The following is a 23524-nucleotide window of genomic DNA, read 5'->3' as shown; positions in this document are numbered from 1 at the left end:
GTTGGTTGACTTCTCACCCCCCATTACCTGGTCCAGGTCTTGGCAGGCAAGAGCCAACACAATAACGTGGATGTTCGAGGTAGAAATAATTTAGGCAACTGTTAGAATACGCAGGTGACCATGGCAGGTTAGTACTTATCTGAGCCTCCTTCCCAGGCTCCTTTCGTCTAGTCTTGGCAACACCTGTGATGACATCAGGACGTGATGCAGTGATTTGTCCTAATTTGGTCACATGAGCCTCGGCAACCAGACGTAAGCCTTGGTTCACATCTTGACCTGGGTTTACGTGCTCTTTTCTTCCTCTGCCTTTGCCGAAGCTTCTTTGCAGAAGCCTTTCTTGCCTTCTCATCTGTCTTGTACCCCATCTCCTCTTTTTCATGCTATATATCATTTAGCTTCATTCTCTCCCTCCCAACACTCCCTCCCTTCTTCCTTCGTTTCCTGATCATTCACAAAGTAACCAAAAATACGCTATCCTCAAACCAAATTCCTTTCTACTAAGGAAAAATGAGAAGTAAATCTGTATACTAACCCGTGCTAATTTGTGTGTCTCTTAATGGGAACCAGCGGTAGAGGAGGGATTTCTGTACAGCCTCATTGTGCTTCTCAAAGTGACAACGCTATTTGGTTAGGACCCCCTGGTCTGTTGTGCAGTTTCTTTTCTTTTCATGGCTCATCAAATAGATCCAAAGCTAGAGGCTGTGGAATATTGCGTAGACAGAAGCTTCCAGTTGATCTTGCAGATTGACTTCCTTCCTTCCTTCCTTCCTTCCTTCCTTCCTTCCTTCCTTCCTTCCTTCCTTCCATAGACCCTTTTGTCCGTGTCCATCCATCCTTCCTCCCACCCTCCCTTCCTTTCCTTTTTTGGTAGGCAGCACCTTGGACCCCACTTTCTATAGTGATAGACGGGTGATACCTCTATTAGCTTGTCTCAACTGAATAGTGAAAATATGTAAAGCACCAAAGTACCAAATGCTTCTGTTTTTTATTTTCTAATCCTATGCACCATGTCTAACAAAAGCCTAGAACTCAGCGGTATTGAATGGCCATCAGAATAGAGACGTTAGAGCTGTGCCCGGTACCATAGTTGAATTTGACCGCAGGAAAGGTGATCACTACCAAGAGAGAAGTTGCCTAGACTCTATCTCCCTTGAGGAAGGTCCTCCCTTGAGGAAGGTCCAACCCAGTATCGTCACTCAACTTTCGACAGCTCCCATACTCTCAAGTGAGACCACATATCCTGAGATTGCTTAGGCCAAAGGAGCAGGGATTCAGGAACACGGTCCTTTCACTTAAAAGATTAGCATCTCCAGTTGCAGCTGGTCATGACTTCTGGATGAAACCCACTTAGCTTCATTTAATCAGAATGATTTCCTTCCATAGACACTCTCTGCTGTCTGATCCACAAGTCAATCTTGAGCGAATTTCAGCCATTTCTTCTAAGTGTACTGCCATCACAGTCATAAATCTACCTAAGGCTGGTTTTCTGTGAGCCACAGATGAATTAGGCCCCTCTTGTCTTGTCCTCAGGTATGAGCAATGTGCTCAGACTCTTCAGCCAGGTACAGGCACAGTCTTTCCTTTCTGAAGCCGATCTGCTGCCTGCACGTGTAAGGAGGGCCCTCAAGGAGTGGAAACAGCTCCTTTCAGGCGTAGCTGTGGTGAGGGGTGAGCATTTGAAGAGGTGGTTCATTTTCTTGTGAAAGAAGTCTGTATCCTGCACGTGATCAACAGCCAACAGTTTCACTAAACAAAGCTTGAATATAAATTAATTCAAAAGGAGCTCAGATGTTTGCTGTGTTGCCTCTGAACACACCCTGCGTGTCAGAAGCCTAGCTTTATTCCGTAGACCACCTAGGCTGCTCACTGGGGAGGACAATATTTGTTCAAACACAGTCCCTTTGGTCCATGTTGGGCAATAGCACAGTACACTCCGCAACTGTCCCTCTGGAAGCCAAGGCTTTGTATCTGACGGGGGTTACAAAAACATGGATTTCTCGAGAAGTGCCTGCCCACCTGTGTTTAGATCCTGAATTGTAGGAAGATCTTGGCAGCCAAAGTTTCTAGGAGATGCTCAGGGAAAAGTCCGTTGAGGTTATGGAGACTTTTCAAAGGACAGTTTCCCCTTTAAAGTGGTTACAATAAAAGAAGAATTCCTGAGAACTGACATGGAATATTGGACTAGATGGAACCTTGAAAGATTTTATCTCTTCTCATTTAGCTTTCCATGGAAGAATGTGTCTTATTTTAGAAACCCTCCCAGGAATGAAATTTTCCATAGCCTTCCCCCCTGTTAGCCTTTTTTAGAGTTATATAAAAGCCTTCTATCAGAAAATTCTTGATCATTTGTATGACCGTCACGGTCACTGCTACAGCCCAGAACTGGTTCCCTTGCTTTGTCTTTTGCTGCTCATACCCTCCACAGATGGGCCTGTCATGGCTGAAGCCCATTATTAGATCACTTCTTGGCTGCTTCTTTAAGGCCAAATAATGAGAAGCTTTTTCCTACCTTTTTTTTTTTTTTTTTTTTGTAGGTCATATTTTTCAACTATCTAATGATTTTTGTTGTTGAAAATTGGATTGGGGATTTCCTGTGTCTGGAAATGCTCTAGGCCATGAACTTTGCAACCCTGATGCTCCTCCCACTACCTCTTAAGATATGCTAAATAAAAGGAGACCGAGAGAATGAAGCAGCTGCAGGCAAAGCAAAACATCACAAAATCAAAACACAGAAACACTGAGTAATTGTCTTTCTGGTTTTTGATTGAGCAAGACCTTTGTAAAATGAAGCATACTTCAAAGCTAAGTGGGCATCTTCTTTATTAAGGATCAATCAACAAGAACTCGGTCAGGTTTAGGAAAACAGAGAAATCACAATTTAAAATGCAGAATGTTAAAAACTAAGCATGCCAAGGAGATAAGTATGAGCCCATAGTGTCCCTTAGCATATCTGCTTTATGCATAACTTCCATTTACCGTGGGCATTTGGAGACCATTGAGCCGTTGTTACCATAGCTTTCAATACAAGTATTTACGATTTTTACATTTATCTTTGATCTCTAGTTGGTCTTAAGGGGGATTCGATCTTTTTCAGGTTTTAGAATCAAGATTATGATTGTAAAATATAGATATTTTCCTTTTTTTTTTTTTTTTGCAACAATGGAATTTGGATGAGATACATCTGACCTGTAATGTTCCTTTGAACTCCCTTACAAAACCATCTGAGCCCCATGCCTTCAGAGGTCCATCTGGGATGACTCTTGCTGGTGTTCCATACGGCACACTTGCAAAAGACTTCAACATGTGGGTGCAGTGGAGAGAAGGATAATGAAAGGATTACACGTGTTCTCACCCCTCCGTTTCAGAGGAAGAACATTGCGGGTGCCTTCGAAACCCCCTTGACTCATCTGCATACGCCCCTCTTGCATCATCTCCTCCGCTCTGCCCCAACTCCCATCTTTTATCTGAGAGATAAAAAATATCCTCATTTTTGGTTTACCATTTCTTTGCTTTTCTTCATGATTTTACGGTCTTTGTACACATTGCTAAAGATTATATTCTTTAGTTCAGCCAAATTTTGAAATTTATATAATGGAATCATACTCTTCTATTTCTTTTGTGATTTCCCTTTTCGTTTTTGCTTTGTTTCCGTATTTTTGTTTTGAGATTCACTTCCATTGATAGATGTAGCTGTAGGTCAGTTTTACTACTTTATATTTCATTATAGGACTGTGCTACAATTTATTTATCCATTCTACTGTTGATGGACATTTGGGTTGGTTCCAATTTTGAGACCTTGTGATGGCGTCAATATGACCATTTTCACCCACACCTCCGAGAACTCAAGTGCTGCAATTCCTCTAATATATACACCTAAAGTGCAGTTGTTGGGTTGTGAGACACACATATGCTCAACTAGAAGAGTATAATTAATAGTTTTTCTAAATAGTTTTAACAATTTCTGCTCCTACCTGCAGTGGATGAGAACTCCTTTTGCTCAGCATCCTTACCAGGACTTCATATTGTCAGATTTAAAATTTTTTTTCCAGCTAGGGTGGTACAGAGTGGCACTTTATTGAGGATTTAATTTCCGTTTCCTTGACAAATAATGAGGGTGTTCATCTTTTCAAATGCTTAGTGTGCATTCATAGTTTCCTTTCTGTGAAATGCCTGTTTATGTCTTTTTTCCATTTGACTATTGGGTTGCTCATCTTTTCTGGTTGAATATTAGGAATTCTTTATATATTTTGAACATAAACCACTTTTTGGTTATATGGGTTATAAATATCTTCTTGCAACTTGTAGGAATTCCTCTCATTCTATGATTTATCTTGATAAACCAAAGTCTTCATCTTTTTATAGCTGACTTTATGCATCTTTTCTTCACGATTTGCATTTTTATATCTTGTTTAAGAACTCTTCCCCCTCCCCTAAAGACATGAAGATATTTTTTCTTAAATAAATTCTAATTTTTAACTTCATTTGAGTAATCCATCTATAAATAATTATGTTTTTCATTTCCATTTGACTTTTTAAATATAGTTTCCATCCCTCTGATGAAATTCCCCATCTTTTCCACTCGATTTTTCACAAATTAATCATAATTATTTTAAAGTCCCTGTCTGATATTTTAAATATCCAGGTTGTATTTGGGTCTACAGTATCATATTGAATACTGTGTTTCCTGACAGTGGATCATTTTGTTTCTTGCTTGTTTTCTTTCTTTTTTTTTTTAAGAAGGTTTTATTTATTTATTCATGAGAGACACAGAGAGAGGCAGAGACACAGTCAGAGGGAGAAGCAGGCTCCCTGTGGGGAGCCCGATGTGGGACTTGATCCCAGGACCTCGGGGTCATGCCCTGAGCTGAAGGCAGGTGCCCAACCACTCAGCCCCCATGTGTCCCTCTTGCTTATTTTCTATGTCATAATTTTGATTGGATGCTGGATATCATATGTAAGAGAACAGGAGAGCCTGGGGCAAATGGTATGTGGGTCCAACAATGATGATGCCTCTTCTGTCAAGCCAATCAGAGGAGGATGGTTGAGTCCATCTTTCATAGCTGAGCCTGGGCTCGATTTCCTTGCTTCTCCTCTCACCTTTGGTGCTCCTCTGCTCCTGGGGTGCTGCTACTGTGTTCAGTGTCTGTAGGGGTCGGGCTGCTGGAGGATGCTTCCTGGTTCTCCTGCCTGGCCCCTCAGGCATGGGGGACTGTGTGCCTGAGGTCAGCAGGGGAGCTTTCTCAACACTCTGCCTGCCCCCCTGCTGTGGGAGCCCCACTTGGGCCTGTGAGTGAGTAGCCTGCCCCACCGCCCCGGCCTGTGGGAGGAGAAGTCCATTTACACAGGGTGGGACCATGGGCCTGAGCAGCTTTCCTGACCTCCCCAGAGACATATGTGTCTTTCCTAATGTCAGTACGGGGTGGGGGGGAGTAATTTTCTGCCCCTTCCCCTCAGCCACTGACCTCTGCCCTGCAGGACCCCAGGGGGCAGGTGACTTCTGCTTCTAGGAGAGAAGGGCCCAGAACAGCTTCTATTTGGCGCCTGCCTCCCGGCAGCATCTGGTCATCATCTGCACTCCTGTGCTCCCAGCATTCCTTGTGAGCACCTGATGGAGGCCCATGGGAAGGATCTGGAAAGTTGGGTGGCTAGCACCTTCCCTAGGAGCTTCCCACGGGTGCTGAGCTCTCAAGTTAACCCACAGTCACCTTTTCAGAACCTGTTAACCTGTTAGTTGTCTTCATGACTGCCTGGGCCTGTCACCTCTGCCCGTTGTCGCGGTCCCCTCTCCCTCCCATCACTGCAAAAGGCCGAGCAATTCATGGGGCCCATCTCTCCTGGATGAGCTCGCTAGCCTCTGGAATTTGGCTCCTCTGGCTGAATCACAATCTATGGTCTCCGATGGGCCTTAAAGAAGTTATGATTTTGTAGATTATCCCGATTTCTCTCACTGCGAGGGGGGCACAGGCTGAGGAATCCACTGACCGTTGCCCCGGGGCCACCGCCACTCTCTGCTTTCTTTCTTTGCCTTGTTTTCCTCGATAGCACTTACAACGGCCCTGGCGTGATAGTCATGTCTTGTCCGTCTCCCCTACCAGAATGGTCACTCCATGAAGATAGGATACGTAGTTATTTTCCCCATTTCAGTGTCTGACCTACGACAGAAACTCAGCACAAGCTGTCAAAAAGACGCACGCGGTGAGTCCGGAGCTGTGACATCCTTCTCGAGCGTCTCGTGTTGGCGAGTCCTCGAAGTCTGTGCTCGTTCAAGGCTGGCTGGTGCCCCTGTGTCCCCATGTCCCCGTGTCCCCGTGTCCTTCGGGAGGAGCCGGTGCCCACTGGTGAGTCAGCAGCTGTGACGTGCCAGGTCCCCATGCAGCACTCCAGGATGGGGGACCCTTGGGGCTGCTGTCTCGCGGTGGGCCGGGGGCACGGCCAGGCTGCCCGTTGGCCTCAGCCGGTGCCCTCTCCATTCCCCACCCCCACCCCCGGGGCCAGGCCACTGTGTCAAGCCGCAGGCCTGCGGCCCTTTCCCTGTGCCTCCCTCCCTGTGTTTGGAAGACGCGGTCGTAGAAAGGACGGTGGAGGACAGGGGCTGCGGTGCCTCCTGCCCCGGGCCCTGGACGGCTGCCTAGAGAGGCGGTGTCCCCTAGGCCATGACGGCCCATGGCCCCGCCTCGCAGCACAGGCACTGAAGGGCCTGTGGGTTTTCCTCTTTGACCAGGTGATTCTTCTTCACGGGGCTGGGGCTTTCTATGTCTCCGGGTAGTCTGTTTTTATCTTGTTCTCCTAAATCATACTCAGGTGCAGTGCAAGTGTTGGCCACTCCTGCCCGACCCGACCCAGGGCTCGGGGACTCCGGCCGCGTCCCCTGCGAGGCTGCTGCTTAGAGGGAGGCCTTGTGGGCTCCCATCCTTCCAGGCTGGGAGAGCCCTTCTGCTTGGGAGAACTCAAGTCAGTGAACGTGCTCCCGAATTGCCGGGACCTCGTTTTTGTATCACAATTGTAACTACTATCCCACGGCGGCCCCCAGTACATTTTCTGATTAAAAACCAGCTCTCATAATGTAAGTGGTTTGTGAGCATTCTTCTCTAGCACTGTGCTAAAGGCCATACTTTCTGGGATATCGTTTAGTTTCCTATCATTCAAAACCATTTTCCCCCATCTTTTAATTATTTATTTAAGTGATAATTCTGGGTGGGCTAATGGAGGCATTTTAGAAAACATAAAGATGCGTGATGATAAAATAACCTCAATTATTCTGAAGGATAAAATAATAGCTGCCTCGAATTAGTTGCTCTTACTGCTAACTGGGAAACAAAACATCATCAAAACACATTTTGACACTCTTAATTCACTGGGACTCTAACTTCACTGGGAAAATGGCTTTGAGGATGGTGAGAACATTGACTAAGTGGCTTGTTCATCCCACACAGGATTACACCAGTTTCTGAATCAGAATTTCCTGCTATTGCAACATGTTTTTTTTTTTCTTTCTTCTTATTCTTTCTTTTTATTTCCTTAGAAACAATCCATTTGGGTTCATTACATGGCCATTTGTTAGGCCTGTTAGTTACAAGGCGTTGTACTTGTTTGTGACTACAGTGAGGTCATGTAGGCCGTGTGTGTGTGTGTGTGTGTGTGTGTGTGTGTGTGTGTGTGTGTAGATGGGGTCAGTGGAGCTCCTGCAGCTGCTCAGGGAAGCAGGCAGCACAAGGGGTCACCCTGGTATTTCAGAACCCAAATCCTGCTTCCCCAAAGTCATGGGGGCATTTCTATTTCATTGATCAAGAAGCTTGGTTCAACTTTGGCTTGCTCGCTCCGTGCTGTGCATGGACATCAATAGCTATGTAATATCCTCAGAGAACGCGCACAGATCCCAAGTGTGTAACAAGGTAAGCATCTTTACAAACTGAGCACCTGGTCCCCAGCTCACTAAGCAGAATGTGACCAAGCCTCCCTTGGCCCCGCCTCGTGTCACCAACCCTTCTCATCTTGGGGAACCATTCTCCTGTTTTGATAATTTTTATATTTTATATATGCGGAATTATACATGATATACTAGTTTGTGTCTGGCTTCTTTCATTTTTCATGATGTTCATGAGATTCATCACCACTGATCACGTGCATTCATACTGCTGTGTAGTGTTCCATCGAGCGATACAAGGCAACTTACTCATTGTGCTGTTAACAGGCACTTAAATAGTTTCCTTCTGCGGAGGGCTTTGGGGGGCCTTCTGAATATTCTGAACATTCTAGTACATCTCTTTTGGTGAAAATATACGTATACGTACACTCCTGTTGGAAATATATACAAGTGGAGGTATTGGGGCGTAGGTGTGTGTACATTCAGATTTAGTAGATAAGCCAGTTTTCTGGAGTGGCTGTCAGCACTGGCACCGCACCGGCAGTGGCTTCTAGTTGCTCCATCTCTTCACCAGTATTCAACATTTTCTGCCTTTTTTATTCTAGTTGTTTTGGTGGATGTGTATTGAATGTGGGTTACTTTACATTTCCTTGATGATAGCAAACCCAAGTACCCTTTTGTATGATTATTAGTATTCGTGTATCTATTTTTGTGAGTTGTCTGTTCAAGTCTTTTGCGCATGTTTTTAGCAGTTGCCTTTCTCTTTATTTGATATATATATATTTATTATATATAATATATATTTATTTGATATATATATTTATTTGATATATATATTGATATATATATATTTGATATATAATTCTTTCTATAATCTGGGTATAGTTCCTTTGCTATGTATATGTATTGTAAATATCTTCTCCTCTGTGGGTTGCCTTTTCGCTCCTGCAATGGAATCTTTTGATGAATAGATAGATATTCCTCATTTTTCGAAAGTTCAATTTATTTTTTCTTCTATGTTTTGTGCTTTTTGTGTTCAGTTTAAGAAATCTTTGCCTACTCCAAGTTGACAAAGCTGTTCTATGCTTTCCTCTGACATCTTTATTTAGATTTGTAATTCAGCTGATTTGACATTGTAGATTGTATGCAACAGAGGTCAAGATACAATTTTGGATATACAATAATGGATATCCCATTAACTGAGCATCATTTTACTTGCCTCCTTTAAAATGCTTTCACAAAATAAAGTTTTGTTGAAATATGTTTTACATTTTCCTGGGGAAAATTACTAATGATTCTTGAAAAAAATTTAAACCTATGGTGACTTAAAATTTATCATATAACCTGTAGACTTAACTTAACACTAATATAGATTGAATTTTTTAAGAAGTTCTTTGATTAAACTCTAGTTTGTAGCTCCAGTATATTTATTTGTTCAACATCAGAATAATTTTATAATACACAAAGCATAATCTTTTTTAAAATTAATTATTCTTCTCATGTTTCCATTTGAACTCAATCCAACATATGTCTGCTAGAATGTGAGACAGCTGAGAATATGGCTGAAGCTTTGAGCTCCATTTTATGTCGTTTATATTTTAAGCCATATAATAAAATTGTCGAACATTGGGTAACAAACGGTTTTACTTTAGTATTCAAAGCTATACCAATAAAGAGAAGTACAAGGTGAGGACTTTTATTGCTATTGGAGGGCCTGCCACCCCTCCTGTAATGCCTTCCACCAGGTTTTCCACTGGTAATGACACAGATCTTTTAAGACGTAAAGATCGAAAAGAAAATACAAAAGCCTCATATCTGTATTTGTAATGACTGTGAATGCTTCCTCTTTGATGTAATTTCTGCTTAGTTTTATTTTTTTCCTCTTTTTATTATTTGTTCTAGGTTGTTCTGGTCAGCGGACATCTGGACAGCTGGGACGTTGGGCAGGGTGCCATGGATGATGGCGGTGGAGCCTTTATATCATGGGAAGCACTCTCGCTTATTAAAGATCTTGGTAAATATTTAGAAAGTCGTTAACCAATGTGTGGGGATCTCTAGCAGTGACATGTTTAACTCAACACAGAAAATACTAAACAGATAAATTACTGTGATATGTTCCAAGACCCTCCTGAGGTCTATGTGTTTTTTTTGTCAGTTGATTCCAAGAAAAGAAGAAATTTGTCCCCTTAAAGAAATTTTATTCAAGTGTGCGCCAGACAGCCAAAGCTTCAGACGTAATCAGCCCTAGGGAAAATGAGCAAGCAAACAAAGCTGTAGCAAACGGAACCACATCAGCTAAGACCATGTAAGGAAGCCATGACCAAGTGCAAAGAAAAGTCAGCAGCTCCCCCTGCCTCCTTCTCCTTGTTCATCTTGACACTGTCAGGCTGTTGAGCAACCTCACGCAGCCGTCTTTCAGGGGCAAAAGTCAAGGAGAGAGGCATGAAACCAAAGGGATGATTCCTTGAGCCACAACAAGGAATCCAGGCTGCAGAATTAGAACTTCCAGGGAAACCTAGTCATGAGGAAGATGGACAGGCCTAAAGAGGAAAAGCTGATGGTGAAAGCAGCGTTTGGTGACCCTCTCTGTGAACAAAAACATGCATTTCCTCTCCGTGCAATTTTGAGTGAGGTTAGAAATAATGAAACAATCTGAAGTAAGAGCCCCACATCTGAGTCAGGGCAGGGGTGGCTGTAAAATGCCTCATCAGCAGAATGTTTTCTGTCGTAACTGGAATGCCTCCACTTCTGACAGAGTAAACACGAGAACATCCTCTTTGGAGAAGACTCTCATTGCTGACTTAAACATAAATGTTTAAATGCATCCGTTTCTTCTAGTGTTTAATGAACCCTTCCAATCCCATAAATAAGCCCCTTAAATAATTGGCGTATTAAAAATAGATTGCTGAAACGTCTTGCTTGGGGCAAATCTTTGGTGTAGCATTTTTTTTTTCAAGTACCTGTGTTTATTTATTTTTTATCGGAGTTCTATTTGCCAACATATAGCATAACACCCAGTGCTCATCCCATCAATTGCCCCCCTCAGTGCCCGTCACCCAGTCGCCCCCACCCCGGCCCAGACTTTTGAACTCAATCCAACATATGTTGGATTTCTTTCTGCAACCCCTTGTTCGTTTCCCAGAGTTAGGAGTCGCTCATGTTCTGTCTCCCTTTCTGATATTTCCCACATTTTGATTTATGTTTTAGTTGTGTTTTAAAAGTGGCGAGATAGAAAGGTGAATGTGCATTTTTTTTTACTTTTAAATAGGCCAGCGTCTCTTAACCTTGACGCTGCTGACGGTGGGGGCCACATAATTCTGTATTGTGGGGCCTGTCTCACGCAGGATGTATAGCAGCACCCCTGGCCTCTATCTATTGGATGCCAATACGCACCATCCTCCTCAAGCTGTAACGACCAAAAATGTCTCCAGGCATTGCCAAATGTCCCTTGGCAGGTCGGGGGTGGTGGTAGGGGAATGCATAAAATTGGTCCGCTAACATGATCTAATAAAAAAAAAAAATCACTAAAAGACCTGATACAGGGCCATTTTGAGGGGAAAGAAAACAAACTAATTGGAAAGATACCTAAACTTTTAACATTGCTCCCAAGCTGAACACATCCTGTGTGAAGGCAGTTTGTAAGAGATGGGCATACCCGGAGACTTAACGAGCATCCTCTCTTCTTAGGACTCTTAGGATAGAGTCGGAACATACAGACGCACCTGCTCACGTAGGTGCCAACAAACATGTAATTTCAAGGTCTGCTTTTAGAACTGGGGAAGGTTTGAAAGAGGTGAATTGTCCAGCAAATAAAAGCCCGCAACATACATCCCTTCAGAGAAGATCTGGGAAACCCTACATTTGAGTCCTCTCCCCCTTCCCTTAAAAATGCCCCCCTTGTGATCTGTTCTGTCTTTATCTTCATTCCGGAAGGAAGTGGGTTCCAGACACGAGACAGGAAGATATTAAATACTTTCTTCCTTACAGAGCCCAGATATGCATTTAGGAGGTTAATTTTGAGGTGTTTGGCCAACTTGATTAGAAAGAGTGGTGGAGCGACAAGAGAACCGGGCCCCTCTGAATTGGAGCTTGTGTCCCTCGGTGACTCAACTGCTCTTTTTGGCCTTGGGCAGGTCATTTTAACTCTCTGGTCTTCTTTCTCTTCATCTCTCTCTTTCTCTCTTTTTTTTTTTTCCTCTTCATCTCTTTTAACTGTAAGCTTCCAGAGTATTTTATCTGCCCTGGATGGGAATAAAGGTGATGCCTTCTCTGGGCTTTTGTGGTGTTCAGCATGGGACCCTAAGTCACCGTTAATTGAGTTGGATTCAATTGCATAGATGAAATAACAGCACGCAAAGGGGAATTGAGTATCTTTTCCAGCACTGACTTCTGTTGCTTTTGATAGCTAGAAACCAGTCTCCTTCAATTCAGGACTTGCCTTTCCTAGAGTTTTCTGGAAATCCTATGTAAACATATGAATAAAACTCTGAAACAGAGAGTAATATTTCCTTTTTTTTTAAGATTTATTATTTGTTTCAGAGAGCGAGCAAGCAGGGAGAAGGATGGAGGGAGACTGAGGGGGGAGAAGGACAGACTTTCAAGCAGAACCCCTGTTGAGCGTGGAGCCCGACGCTTGGGCTCCACCTCATGACCCTGAGACCATGACCTGAGCTGAGACCACGAACTGGATGCTCAACTGGCTGAGCCACCAAGGCACCCCAAGGAGTTCTATTTTTTTTGAGTGGGTGTTAAGAGGCAGCATACTGTTCAAAAGGCAGCAGGCTCTGGAGCCAGACGCCTGAGTTCCTATCTCAGCCCCGCATCTTACTAAGCATGTGGCCTTTGCCTCTCTGTGCCTCAGCTTTCTAATCTGTGAGATTGGGACAATAATAGCTCCAATCTCACAGAATTGCTTTGAAAATTAGTCTGTTCACATAACATACTTAGAGAAGTGCCTGACCCAACCCAAGAACTCAACAAACGTCAACTTGTGTTGTTTCGTAAGCCTGACTGACAGTACCGGGTACGTTTTTTATCCCATTCCCATTAGTCATCACACTGCTTCCTCACTTACTATGGTAGTTATGTGATGTAACTCTAGGTCCGCCCGCTGTGTATGGAATATGCTTTCTCTTTACTATTTAAGTTGCCGTCTCTTGTGTGAAGGACATCCAGTGATCCCTTCACCTGTTTTCTACTTGCGTGCTAAATTCCCAGGAATCTGAATTTATCCACTTTCTGCCTCCAGTTCCAGCATAGGTCACCTGCCCGGTCTCCACTCTCTACCTCATTGGAGACTGTACCCATTAAATCTTACTGTGATTGTCCCTATTAAATCTTACTATTTGATTCTAAAGTTAAAATTAAGTGGTGGATTTCGATTTGTAGATTGCCTCCGTGTTTTAATGTGAAGAACCGGGTCTAACGTGTGACATATGAGTTCTGTTTGATGGGATGAGCACTGGGTGTTATTATATATGTTGGCAAAATGAACACCAATAAAAAATAAATTTATAAAAGAAAATCACTGATCTACTTGAACAAGAAATACGACTTTGGGATCTGGGCTCATAATTATATTACTTAATTATATTAATAAGCCCAGACTGCATAAGTGGTGATATATGAAAGCTCCGTGGCAATCTCTCTTTTTTCCGAGAAAAGTGACTCCTTTTGACTGATGTTCCTTGGATGATATGCCATGCAGCCCGGCAAAGTCCTTCCATGGGGCTTATGAACTTGAAGTGTTGGTCCAGCGAGGATTTCTGATATTTAGGAATATAGTCCTGAGAGTCATCCTTCTGAGCCCTTCTCCTTTGTTCTCTTCTTATAGATTCCCTCTTTAGCCCAGGCCATCAGCTAAAACTATATTCAATTAATCTAACAGAAGAGATACTGGTGCTTTGCAAATATAATCAGTCATTCCTCAGTCATTCCTAAGTAGCTGTCAACAGAAGGCTATTTGCTGTGAAATGCTGTTGAATACTTCTTTGTGTTTGTGCTTTGCTGGACTCGAATCTGTTTATTTGAAATGTCATTTCCTGGAATGTTCTGGTGTCAACGAACAAAGCCCACGGCCAAAGATGCTATGCTTCAGAATGTTCGTCTGGCACTTGAAAAATAAACCACCATCCATCTCAAAATTCTTCCAGCTTTATAATTTTCAGTGAAGTTAGAATTTTGAATTTTCAGGCCCAAAGGGGAGAAGAGAATCAGAATCCAGAGCACCACGTAGCTGTTGAAATGTGGACTTTAAGCGAAACATCTCGTTAGAGAAATGTAAGCGCGAGCGTCCTGATTGTGATCATTTTAGGACTTGGAGTCTATGTGTTAGAGAATTGTCTTATTTATATAGTGCTTTACTCGTCCACTCAGCTGATTCTTGCCGTGCGCTGGGTTGCATGTCCGTGTGCCCGACGTCTTGTACCAAAGAGGAACAAGACATGGTCCTTGAAGGGGGAGAGACATTGAATTCGAGAACTTCCACGGAACTGTTTTAAGTGCTTTAACTGAAGTGTGTACAAATGACTCTGCACACCCGGTGAGGGCAGGGGGACCAGGAGGTGTGGCTGGGTCAGGGCATCTTCACAAAGGTGATATTCAAGCTTCCTTTTGTAAAGATGAATACGAATTCCTGAAGCGCAGGGGGCATGTGAGTAATCCCCAACAGACTATAGAGCCTCCAGTCTTGCACATCATTAAAAATGAGGCGAAGGTTGTCGCCAGTAACAACCTGGGGATTGCAGGGGAAGAGAGGATTTGCAAAATTGCAGGAAGCGTGCACTTTTTATTTAATAGTTTTATATAACTTTTTTTTATATATAATAAGGTGTCATTTAAGTCATCAAGAAAAATAGAAACCCACCTCAAATGCCGAAAGACAGATTTCTGGTGTTGCCATTATCACGAGCATGGTGGCAACAGGGCCAACGGGGCAGAGGCAGGAAGGAGGAGGAGGACCCAGGGCACACAGCCACCTGTCGTCACAGGTGTCGGTGCCCTGTCCCCAGTGGATCCTCTCGTCCGAGGGAGGCCCATCCAGAGAGAGGGTTTCCTTCTCCCCAGTCAAGCCTCCCTTGGCCAAGTCCAGGCAGTCCACCCAGAGCGACCAAGCTGGGGAGACGGGCAGCTTTCTACCGAGGAGCCCTAAGTGGCAGAGCTGGCCACGGGCTGGGCCCAGGCCCACCCCGTCCCGGTGGAAGGGGCCTCCCAGGCACCCCAGCCCCCAAGGGTACGAACCTCCCACCCGCTGTGGTGGGTGGGCGCTGTGGGGGGCCCTCCCGACGGTGCAGCCTTGCCTTCCCCCCGGACAGCCCCAAGCAGGAAGGCCACCCCCAGGGTCCGTGTTACCGCAGACAGGACTGAAGCCAAGGGAAGCTAGGTGCCTGCCCACGATCACGTGAACCCAGGCGGCCGGCCCGCGGAGCTGAGGACAGACAGCCTCGGGTGGGTGACAGGGACCCGGCGGGCTGCCCCGGTCGGCGAGCTGGGCACCAGGCTGGCCTCTCTTCGCCCGGCACACCTGTGCCCGCGCCGCCCAGCAGCCCATTTCTCCCGGAGCCTTGTGCTAACGACCCGCGTATTCGCAGCGATGTTGAGCCTATGCCAAGGGCTCTTGACCAGGTTTGCCCACGGCCCCAGGGGAACCAGAATCTGGCGGCGTTTTTCTTTGCCAGCAGGAATTTTCATCTGAAAACACAGCACAGACTGTCCCTCCCCGCACTCGGGATGCTCTTCCCCCACGGTTACGTTGTGAACGGCGGGAGGGAGACCCACATCCTGGGAAAGTATCCTCCTCAAACCACGGGTCCTCGGTGCCCTTGGGGAAGGGCACGTCTGCTGCGAAACTAAGAAATGAGGTCTGAAGAAACCGTATTTTCTCCCCATGTTAAATTTCATTGTCGTTAATCTGAATTTTAACAAGTAGATCATGGTTTGCTTTTATTTTCCTGAATCAATTTTGGTCTTCTTTTCTTTTGATTGTATTTAATGAGACAAACACGAAGAACAGTAGAAGAATCAGACTCTAGGAATATGCTTACTCTTACTATTTTTTTTTTTTTGATTCTAAAAGTAGCTTTACTGTCATGAGCATTTGTGGTTTCTCATGGTTTTTGGGGGATGATCGTCTCCTTTTTTTTTTTGTACTCAGATATGTTATTTCCTCTAGTGGCAAGTTATGTAGTATCCCAGTCGCCTTCCCAGATGACTTGTAGCAGATGCATATTTTCTCCCGGTTGGGAATTGCTGAGGACTTTCCCTGAGGTCTGATCCCATGCATAAGTTCCACTGAGATACTTTGCATCTTTCCATCTCCTCGGCCGACAGAGGCCTTTCCACTGGCCTGAGTAAAAAGACACGCTGTGTGTCCATTGGTCATCTAGCTGCGTCCATGAGATGAAGTAAGGCGAGCCATGTAGAATCCCTTCTGCCCTTTGGCTTAGTTGGGATATGGGGCTCGACGGTCATCTGTCGGGCCTGCCGCGGGCTGGTCACCGCTGTGACTCTCCCGTCAGTGGTTAGATCATAAGCGTCTCCGCATGAGAGCAGACGAGGCCCGGGCCCGGGGCAGGCCCACCGTGAGCGGCTCCTTCCCGCCTGACAGAGGGCTCGGGATGGCCCGGGATGGCCCACGAAGGCCCCGAGGGCCAGGCTCGGGGGTCCCTCCCCGCGGCTGCTTTGGTTTGGCCTGTGCACCCTCAGGAAGCGAGGAAGGGCGGTGGCGTTAGAGGCCTCGCAAGCCGTGGAGAAGAAGGACCGTGGAAAAGACTTAATAATGGTGTCCGTAGGGCCCCGGCGGCTCTCCTCCCGCGGGAGGGGCCCATAGGCCGTCTGGAAGGTGCAGGCCACTCCCTGGAAACCGAAGCACCCCAGCGCGGCGCAGGCCGGCCCACACGGCGAGCTCCGGGTCACCAGCGGGTGCCCAACGCCTATCTCCCGGCAGCGAGTGACGTGGAGGGAGCATGAGTCCTCCCGCCAAGGAGGCCGTAGCCAGGCAGCGGTAGCATCACATGGACGTGGGCATTTGAGCTAAGGCTTGGGCGGGGGGAGGGGGGAGAAAAAAAGACAAAATTCGAGCTCGTGGAAGTACATAGTTTGAGGAGTGGAGGGCGTTTCTCTGAGTCCAGTGCAACAGGCGAGCGAAGACTTGCTTGTCCAGCCGAAGGTGACGGTCAGTTTGTCGAGGACACTAGACGCAAAGCTAATGCTTGGGGCTGATGCTTAAAAACTTTCCACGTGGGATTGACGTGCCAGGACTTCTTCCTGAAAGAAACATACCGGGGAGCGTCATCCTTGAGCTCGTACAGGAGTGCGACGGACAGAATGGAGACCCGGGAGCTGAACTGGGGAGGTCCCGGCCACGCAAAGTCTGGGAAACCGCAGCTTTGCGGTTACTGAGGAGATTTTGTGCGCTTTGGGGCTGACGGGCCGGCTTCCACCTCGCTGTGCTAGATGTGCCAAGGAGGAAGTGATGGGGTTTCCAGAAGGGTCGTATTATTTCTTGCCTACGCGCTTCTCTGCATCATGCTAATGATGCACTTTGCAAAAACTGTGGCTTACCCGGCTTAGAACGAGTCCTGTTCCAGTAAACGTGCCCAAAAAGAGAGATCCACAGACAAACAGGAAAAATACTCTATAAACATCTGATTGGACCTTTATGGTTAAGTGGATTTTTAAAATGGTCTCACCCAGGGGATGTGGGTTAATTTAATTCATCCGTGGGCCCCTCCAACCCTGTGAACTTCCTCAGAATCAAGCTCCAGGAAGGGAAGGTTTCAGCCAGGGGTGCGGTAGCCATGACAGGCTAAGTGCAGTATTGAAAGAAGTTGAGTATGATTAGATTACTTTCTCCGTAGTCCTGCCAGCGGCCTCCTCGTCTGGGGTCATGGTTGGGGATGAGCTGATCCCTGCAGCCTGGCTGTGCGCCTGCTGGACGCCAGCATGTCCACGCTGTACCACGTGACCCACGTCTTGGGGACTTTTCAACCCTTTCAATCTCCTTCCCTACTCTTCAGATGACTCAAAGGCTGCAGGTAGAGACGAGGCGGGCTGTAGAGCAGAGTAAGCCTAGGGTCCATGTTAAGAGTGCATTGGATTCAGGTCTTTCCATGCTACTGAGTAGCTGTATCATGTTGGAGAGATCATCTTTATCTCTTAGGCCTCAGTTTCCTCTTCCTTACAACGGGAGCGTGTGACCTTGAATGGTTGATAGGATAATTTGAAATCATTTAGACGGTGTCCGGCCCCCACCAGGTGTACTAATAGCAACTATTACCGTCAGATGCTATTTGCCAAAACGGCAAGGGTGGATGTTGCAGCAGAGGATCTGGTCTCAGGATGGACTCTGTCTCGGGCTCTCTCCTGTTGCATCGTTGAGCTTGGCCAGGGAGGTCCCCACAGCAGAGTAGAGCTCTTAGAAAAGGAACAGCAGATTCTGATGAGCCGAACCGAAACCATCATCCCAGGACAGCCACCGTCCATGAGTATATATGAGGCTGGATCTCTTCTCATTGCCCTAGAGGTCATTTAATAGGTGCCTCATAAATGCGATGCACAATTAAAATAACACTCACGGGACATGGGAAAGGAGAGAGAGATCTCCGTCCTTTCCTCTCTCCCTTGTCCTCATTACCAACGTCCTTAACCTGATAACACAGTATGTAGAAAGATTTATAATCAACCCAAAGAAAAAATAGTAAAAACAGGAAATAGCTGTCGAGAACAACGTAACTTACTCTACACAGTAAATTGTTTGAAATATAGAGAAAAAAAAATCAACGTGGGGAAAACCAAGAATCAAATCCAGTGTTTACTGTTTACAATTTACCCTGGTGGCTGAGGTCTCAAGAAATCCATTTTTTGATATGGTCAAAACCCTATAATTTCCAGGCATTCTCAGAAGACCGTCATGCATAGAAAACTGAAGACAATGACCATTGATGCTTGTATGATTGTTCTTTCTACAAGTCACATCTTTTAAAAGGAATATATTTAAAATGTAGCTGAAACTATTTGGGGTTATTGCTTTGATTAGTGTGTGTGGGGAAAATATAATTAGGAAGTGTTTCGAAGGCTGTTATTTCTGTTTCCATCATCATAGGCCATATATCCATTAGCCATCCCAAGTCCACATGTTTCAGGCAGCACGTTAGAACAAAGAAGTATTTCATGAAGTGCTTTGTACCAGAATTACCCCTTTTCTGAAAGAGGAAAGTGTGAATTCACCTTTTATAGTTGAATAATTTTAGATAAGATCATTTGAATGTCATTTTTCGGCCACAAATGAAGAGTCAGGAATTTTTAAATTGATCACCTTTCTGGAACTTTACTATATGTTGTTGCAAAAAAAACCAGAGCATCAGTTTGTGAAGCAGAGATCTTTTTTGATGAACATGCAAGATATAAGCCAAAAGAACCCTATGCCCTGTGTTTTCATTTAATATCATAACCCGACACTTGGGAGAAGGGAGGAGAGAACCGGTATTTATGGGACGCTTCCTATGCGTCCGTTATATTCCGTGACCTTCTTAAGTCCTCACAGCAGCCCTCCGAGGTGTCAGGACAGCCGGGTCCCTGGCAGGTCACTGGACCTCTCGGGGCCTCATCGCCTTATTAGCAAAACGAGTGACTGTATGTTTGGAGGTTTGTCCTAGGAATTGAACCCAATGTGAACGACCACGCGTCCGTGAGAGCTGCAGGGAGGCCACGTCCATGGCATGTAATGGGGAGGGAAGCCCCTGGTGGCAGCAGCACCACGGGGGACGAGCGACCGGGGCCTAGGAAGGCCAGGCAGCCTTGAAGTGGGGAACCCCTCCATGCTGTTCTCTGGGCTGGACACCAGCGTCCGGCTACAGCTGCGTGATGGTTTGTGCACTTGAGGAACTGACAGGAGTGGGGAGTCGCCTTGCTTTAGGGTGGAAATGCAGGAGGCTCATCCAGTTGGGGTGAAGGTGACGGGACACGTCCCAGCTCCAGAGGGCGGAGAGATGGCCCTTGGCGTCCAGAGCCACTGGGCCTGCCAGGAGCTGGGTGCTGGGTGTGCAGCTCCCACCCAGTCGGTCCCTTCTGCGGACCAAGGGCCTGCGGCGGCCACTGCTGGGACTTACAACCCCAGGAAATCTCGTTTCTTTTTCTTAGTGTTTCTCTTTAAATTTTGGTTGTTTGTTTTCTTTCTTTCTTTCTTTCTTTCTTTCTTTCTTTCTTTCCTTTCTTTCTCTTTCTTTCTTTCTTTCTTTCTTTCTTTCTTTCTTTCTTTCTTTCTTTCTTTCTTCTTTCTTCTTTCTTTTTCTTTTTTTTTTATTTCCCCCACTCTTTTTTCTTTTTTCCTCTAACTTGAAAAAGACTTCGAATATTTGGAAAACAATATAGACTAATAGACACCAGCATATCCCCCACATGTCAACAATTTAAAGTACTTGTTTCAGATCCCTAATTTTAAAAAAATAAGAAATGATCAGCGCGGTCGAAGCCTGTTTCGTACACACCTCCCCATGATCCGTCCCCTTCCCCCTGCCGCTGAACAAGCGACGTGACTGTTTCACATCATCCTGTAAGTGTGCTTCTCCCAAAACATTATCGGATAGGTTTTGTGATTTTGAATTTACATAAATGATGTTATTTTCTTCTGTATTTGGGATTAGTCCGTTTTATTTGTTTCTTCTTTTTTTCTTAAAAGATTTTATTTATTTGAGGGAGAAAGAGAGAGAGAGAGAGCACATGAGCAGGAGGAGGAGCCGAGGGGGAGGGAGAAGCAGCCCCCAGGCTTGATCCCAGGACCCCGGGGAGGGCGCCTACCTGACCCAGCCCCCCAGACGCCCCTCTTCTATATCGTCTTGAAGCAATTGTGGGTTAACATCAGCCTTATTTTCTAACAGATGTTCCTCTCTGAGCACTGATCTAACTGCTTTCCAAGGTTTTGAAATAGTGCCTTCATAGTCATCGAATTAAATACGGTGGGGCTTTCCTTATGATTCTTCTTTGAATCCTTAAAACATTACAGCTTTACGTTTCCTGAAATGTGCAGTTATTTGTTTTTTAAAGATTTTATTTATTTGTTCCTGAGAGACGCACACAGAGAGAAGCAGAGACACAGGCAGAGGGAGAAGCACGGAGCCCGATGCGGGACTTGATCCCGGGACCCCGGGGTCATGCCCTGAGCCAAGGGCAGATGCTCAACCACAGAGCCCCTGGGCGCCCCCAAAATCTGCAGTTATTATGGAGTTACTGGGTTCCAATTTTGTTACGTGGTGATTGGGAACCACGGCTTACAGAGCACCAGTTCTTTGAAATTCACAGAGACAGAATTTTGGTTAATATCGCTAAGGCAGTCTTTGAAAAAACGTACTGTGTTGACTCGACAGGGATATGCTAGCCCCCTTTCCCTGGGACTGGGGCTCCGCACACGTTCCTTAGAGCAATCTTACTAACTGTGCTCCTCAAAACTACTGTATTGTTACTACTTTTTTTTTTATCTGCCTGACGTTTTTAAGAGAAGTATATTAAAATCCTCCACCAGCGTTTCTCCTTGAATTTCCCTCCGCTTGGCTTATACGATTTCAGGTTTTGTTGCTTTATATAGTTGAGCCTCAGGACCTTTATCCTTAATGATTTTTCCATGCAAGTCTGCTTTATCTTATGTTAATATCACGGAACCAGCTTTCTTTTGGTTACTCTTCCCTTTTCTGCTCCTTTATTTCTGACTTACTGAGGTCATGGAGTTTTAGTTGATTCTGTCGTAAACAGTATAGAGTTAGATTTTTAAAATATTGAATCTTACAACATCAGTTAACAAGGATACTTGTTCTGCTTATCTTTATTGTGATTACTTTTATGTCACTCATTTTCTGACTTTTTTTTTATTAAGTTTGCTATTTTTGTATCTTTTTTCTCCTTTTCCTTCTTGATTGCTTTTATTTCATTCATTTTCTGACTTTTTTCTATGAAGTTTGCTATTTTTCTTTTTCTCCTTTTCTTTCTTGATTACTTTTATTTCATTCATTTTCTGACTTTTTTCTATTAAGTTTACTATTTTTTGTTTTTTTTGTTTTTTTTTGTTTGTTTGTTTTTTGTTTTTTGCTTTCAATTGGATTTACTGGTTTTTCTTTCACTTTCTCCCCATCTTTCCCTCCACTATCTGGAAACTTGCACACTTCCTATTGTTTTAGTGGTCACTATTAAAACATCATGCATATGTTTGTCTGAATTAAATAATACAGCAATGATAACTTGCTCCAATATATTCTCTCCAATCATATATATTACTGTTGACTAGTGTTTTAGTTACACCTTCCTTCTAAACCTTCCCCAGGTTTGTAATCACTTGGTTATTATATTTGGGATTTACTACTTTCTGGCCATGTTACTGTTCAAGTTGTGTGAGTGTGCTGTGCCTCAGTGTCCCTGTGTATATGACGGAGACAAGACTTGTATCAATCTGTAGGTTTCCTGGGGAATTAGACGAGCTAGTTCTGTCCCTGGCACATAACCACTGCCCAGGGAATTTTAACTGCGTGTCTTCTCAGGCTCTTCCTCGCTGTGACGCTTTCTCAGATAGTCCTTACTTTGCCGACCTTGGCAGTTTTGAGGAACACTGTGGTCAGTCATTTTTGTAGACGCCCCTTGGTTGCGATTTGCTGGATGTTTTCCTGATGGTTAGACAGAGGTGATGGGTTTTGTGGAAGTCGCGGTACAGTGCTATTCTTATTCTCATCACATCATCTCAAAGGTATATGCTCTCAACATGACTTACCGCTGGCAGTATTGGCCTCAGTTCCCTGGCTGGGTGTGTTTATCAGGCTTCTGCACTGTTACCCTCCCCTCGCCCTTCCATTCTGTACTCTTCAGAAGGAAGTAAGGATAGTGCCACTTGTCCATTCACATATTCATTTTTATGTAAGAAAGAACACGATAAGTTGGTTTTATTATTTCATACACCCAGTATTTACTTATATTAAGCCACACGCTTACATGGTATTTTTGTATTGTGGCAAAATACACACAATACAAAGTTTGCCATCTTAACCATTTTTAGGTACATAGTTCAGCAACATTAAGTACCTTCCCATTGTTGGGCTATCGTCACCACCATCCAGCACCAGAACTTCTTCATCTTGCAAACCTGAAGCTCGGGGCCCGTTGAACGCTACCTCTCCGTCCCCGTCTCCCCTCGGTTCCTGGCAACCACCGTCCGACCTTCGTCTCTTCCAGTGACTGTTAAACTGCATACGGCTGAAGTCATACATCATTAGGTGAAGTTTGGGCACGAATGGTCTTAGCTTCCTTCACTGAGTCCTTTTTTTACAGAGAGAGTGAAGTATGGAAGTGTCTGCACTTGCTTGGGCTGGGTTGCTCTGGGTTTCTGAGATCTTAGACCAGACTTTTGGTTACTTTCTCAGCCTGGGGTTTTCAGAATCCTTGGGTTACTGTAGCATCAGCTTTTACTTTCTGCTCTGCCTTGAATTCTCTAATTGTTTCTGAAATCTGGGGATTTCTGTGTCTTCCTCTTTCTTTTTATTCCCTTTTCTTGTTTCCCTCCCTCCTTTTCCTTTCCTCTCTTTCTCTCTCCCTTCTTCCCTTCCTTTCTCTTTTTTGAGTTATGCTCTGCACTATACAATAGTTTTTAAAATTCGCTGTATGATCTTTAGGAAGGTTACGAAGAGA

General features: G+C 44.9%; 1 protein-coding gene across 8 annotated transcripts in view; it reads left to right on the top strand.

Moving 5' to 3' along the window:
* CPQ (carboxypeptidase Q) overlaps nt 1-23524 on the top strand; it is a 398816-nt gene that overhangs the window by 239322 nt on the left and 135970 nt on the right. For all 8 annotated transcript variants that reach the window (XM_041769082.1, XM_041769090.1, XM_041769085.1 and 5 more), the window contains exon 6: nt 9767-9878. In XM_041769082.1, coding sequence (XP_041625016.1) covers nt 9767-9878 — 112 coding nt within the window. The remainder of the gene's footprint in view (nt 1-9766; nt 9879-23524) is intronic.

The sequence above is a fragment of the Vulpes lagopus genome, chromosome 9 (assembly GCF_018345385.1).
Source record: "Vulpes lagopus strain Blue_001 chromosome 9, ASM1834538v1, whole genome shotgun sequence".
In the NCBI taxonomy this organism is placed as follows: domain Eukaryota; kingdom Metazoa; phylum Chordata; class Mammalia; order Carnivora; family Canidae; genus Vulpes; species Vulpes lagopus.
The sequence above is the reverse complement of the archived record's forward strand: the minus strand, read 5'-3'. Positions and strand labels throughout refer to the sequence as shown.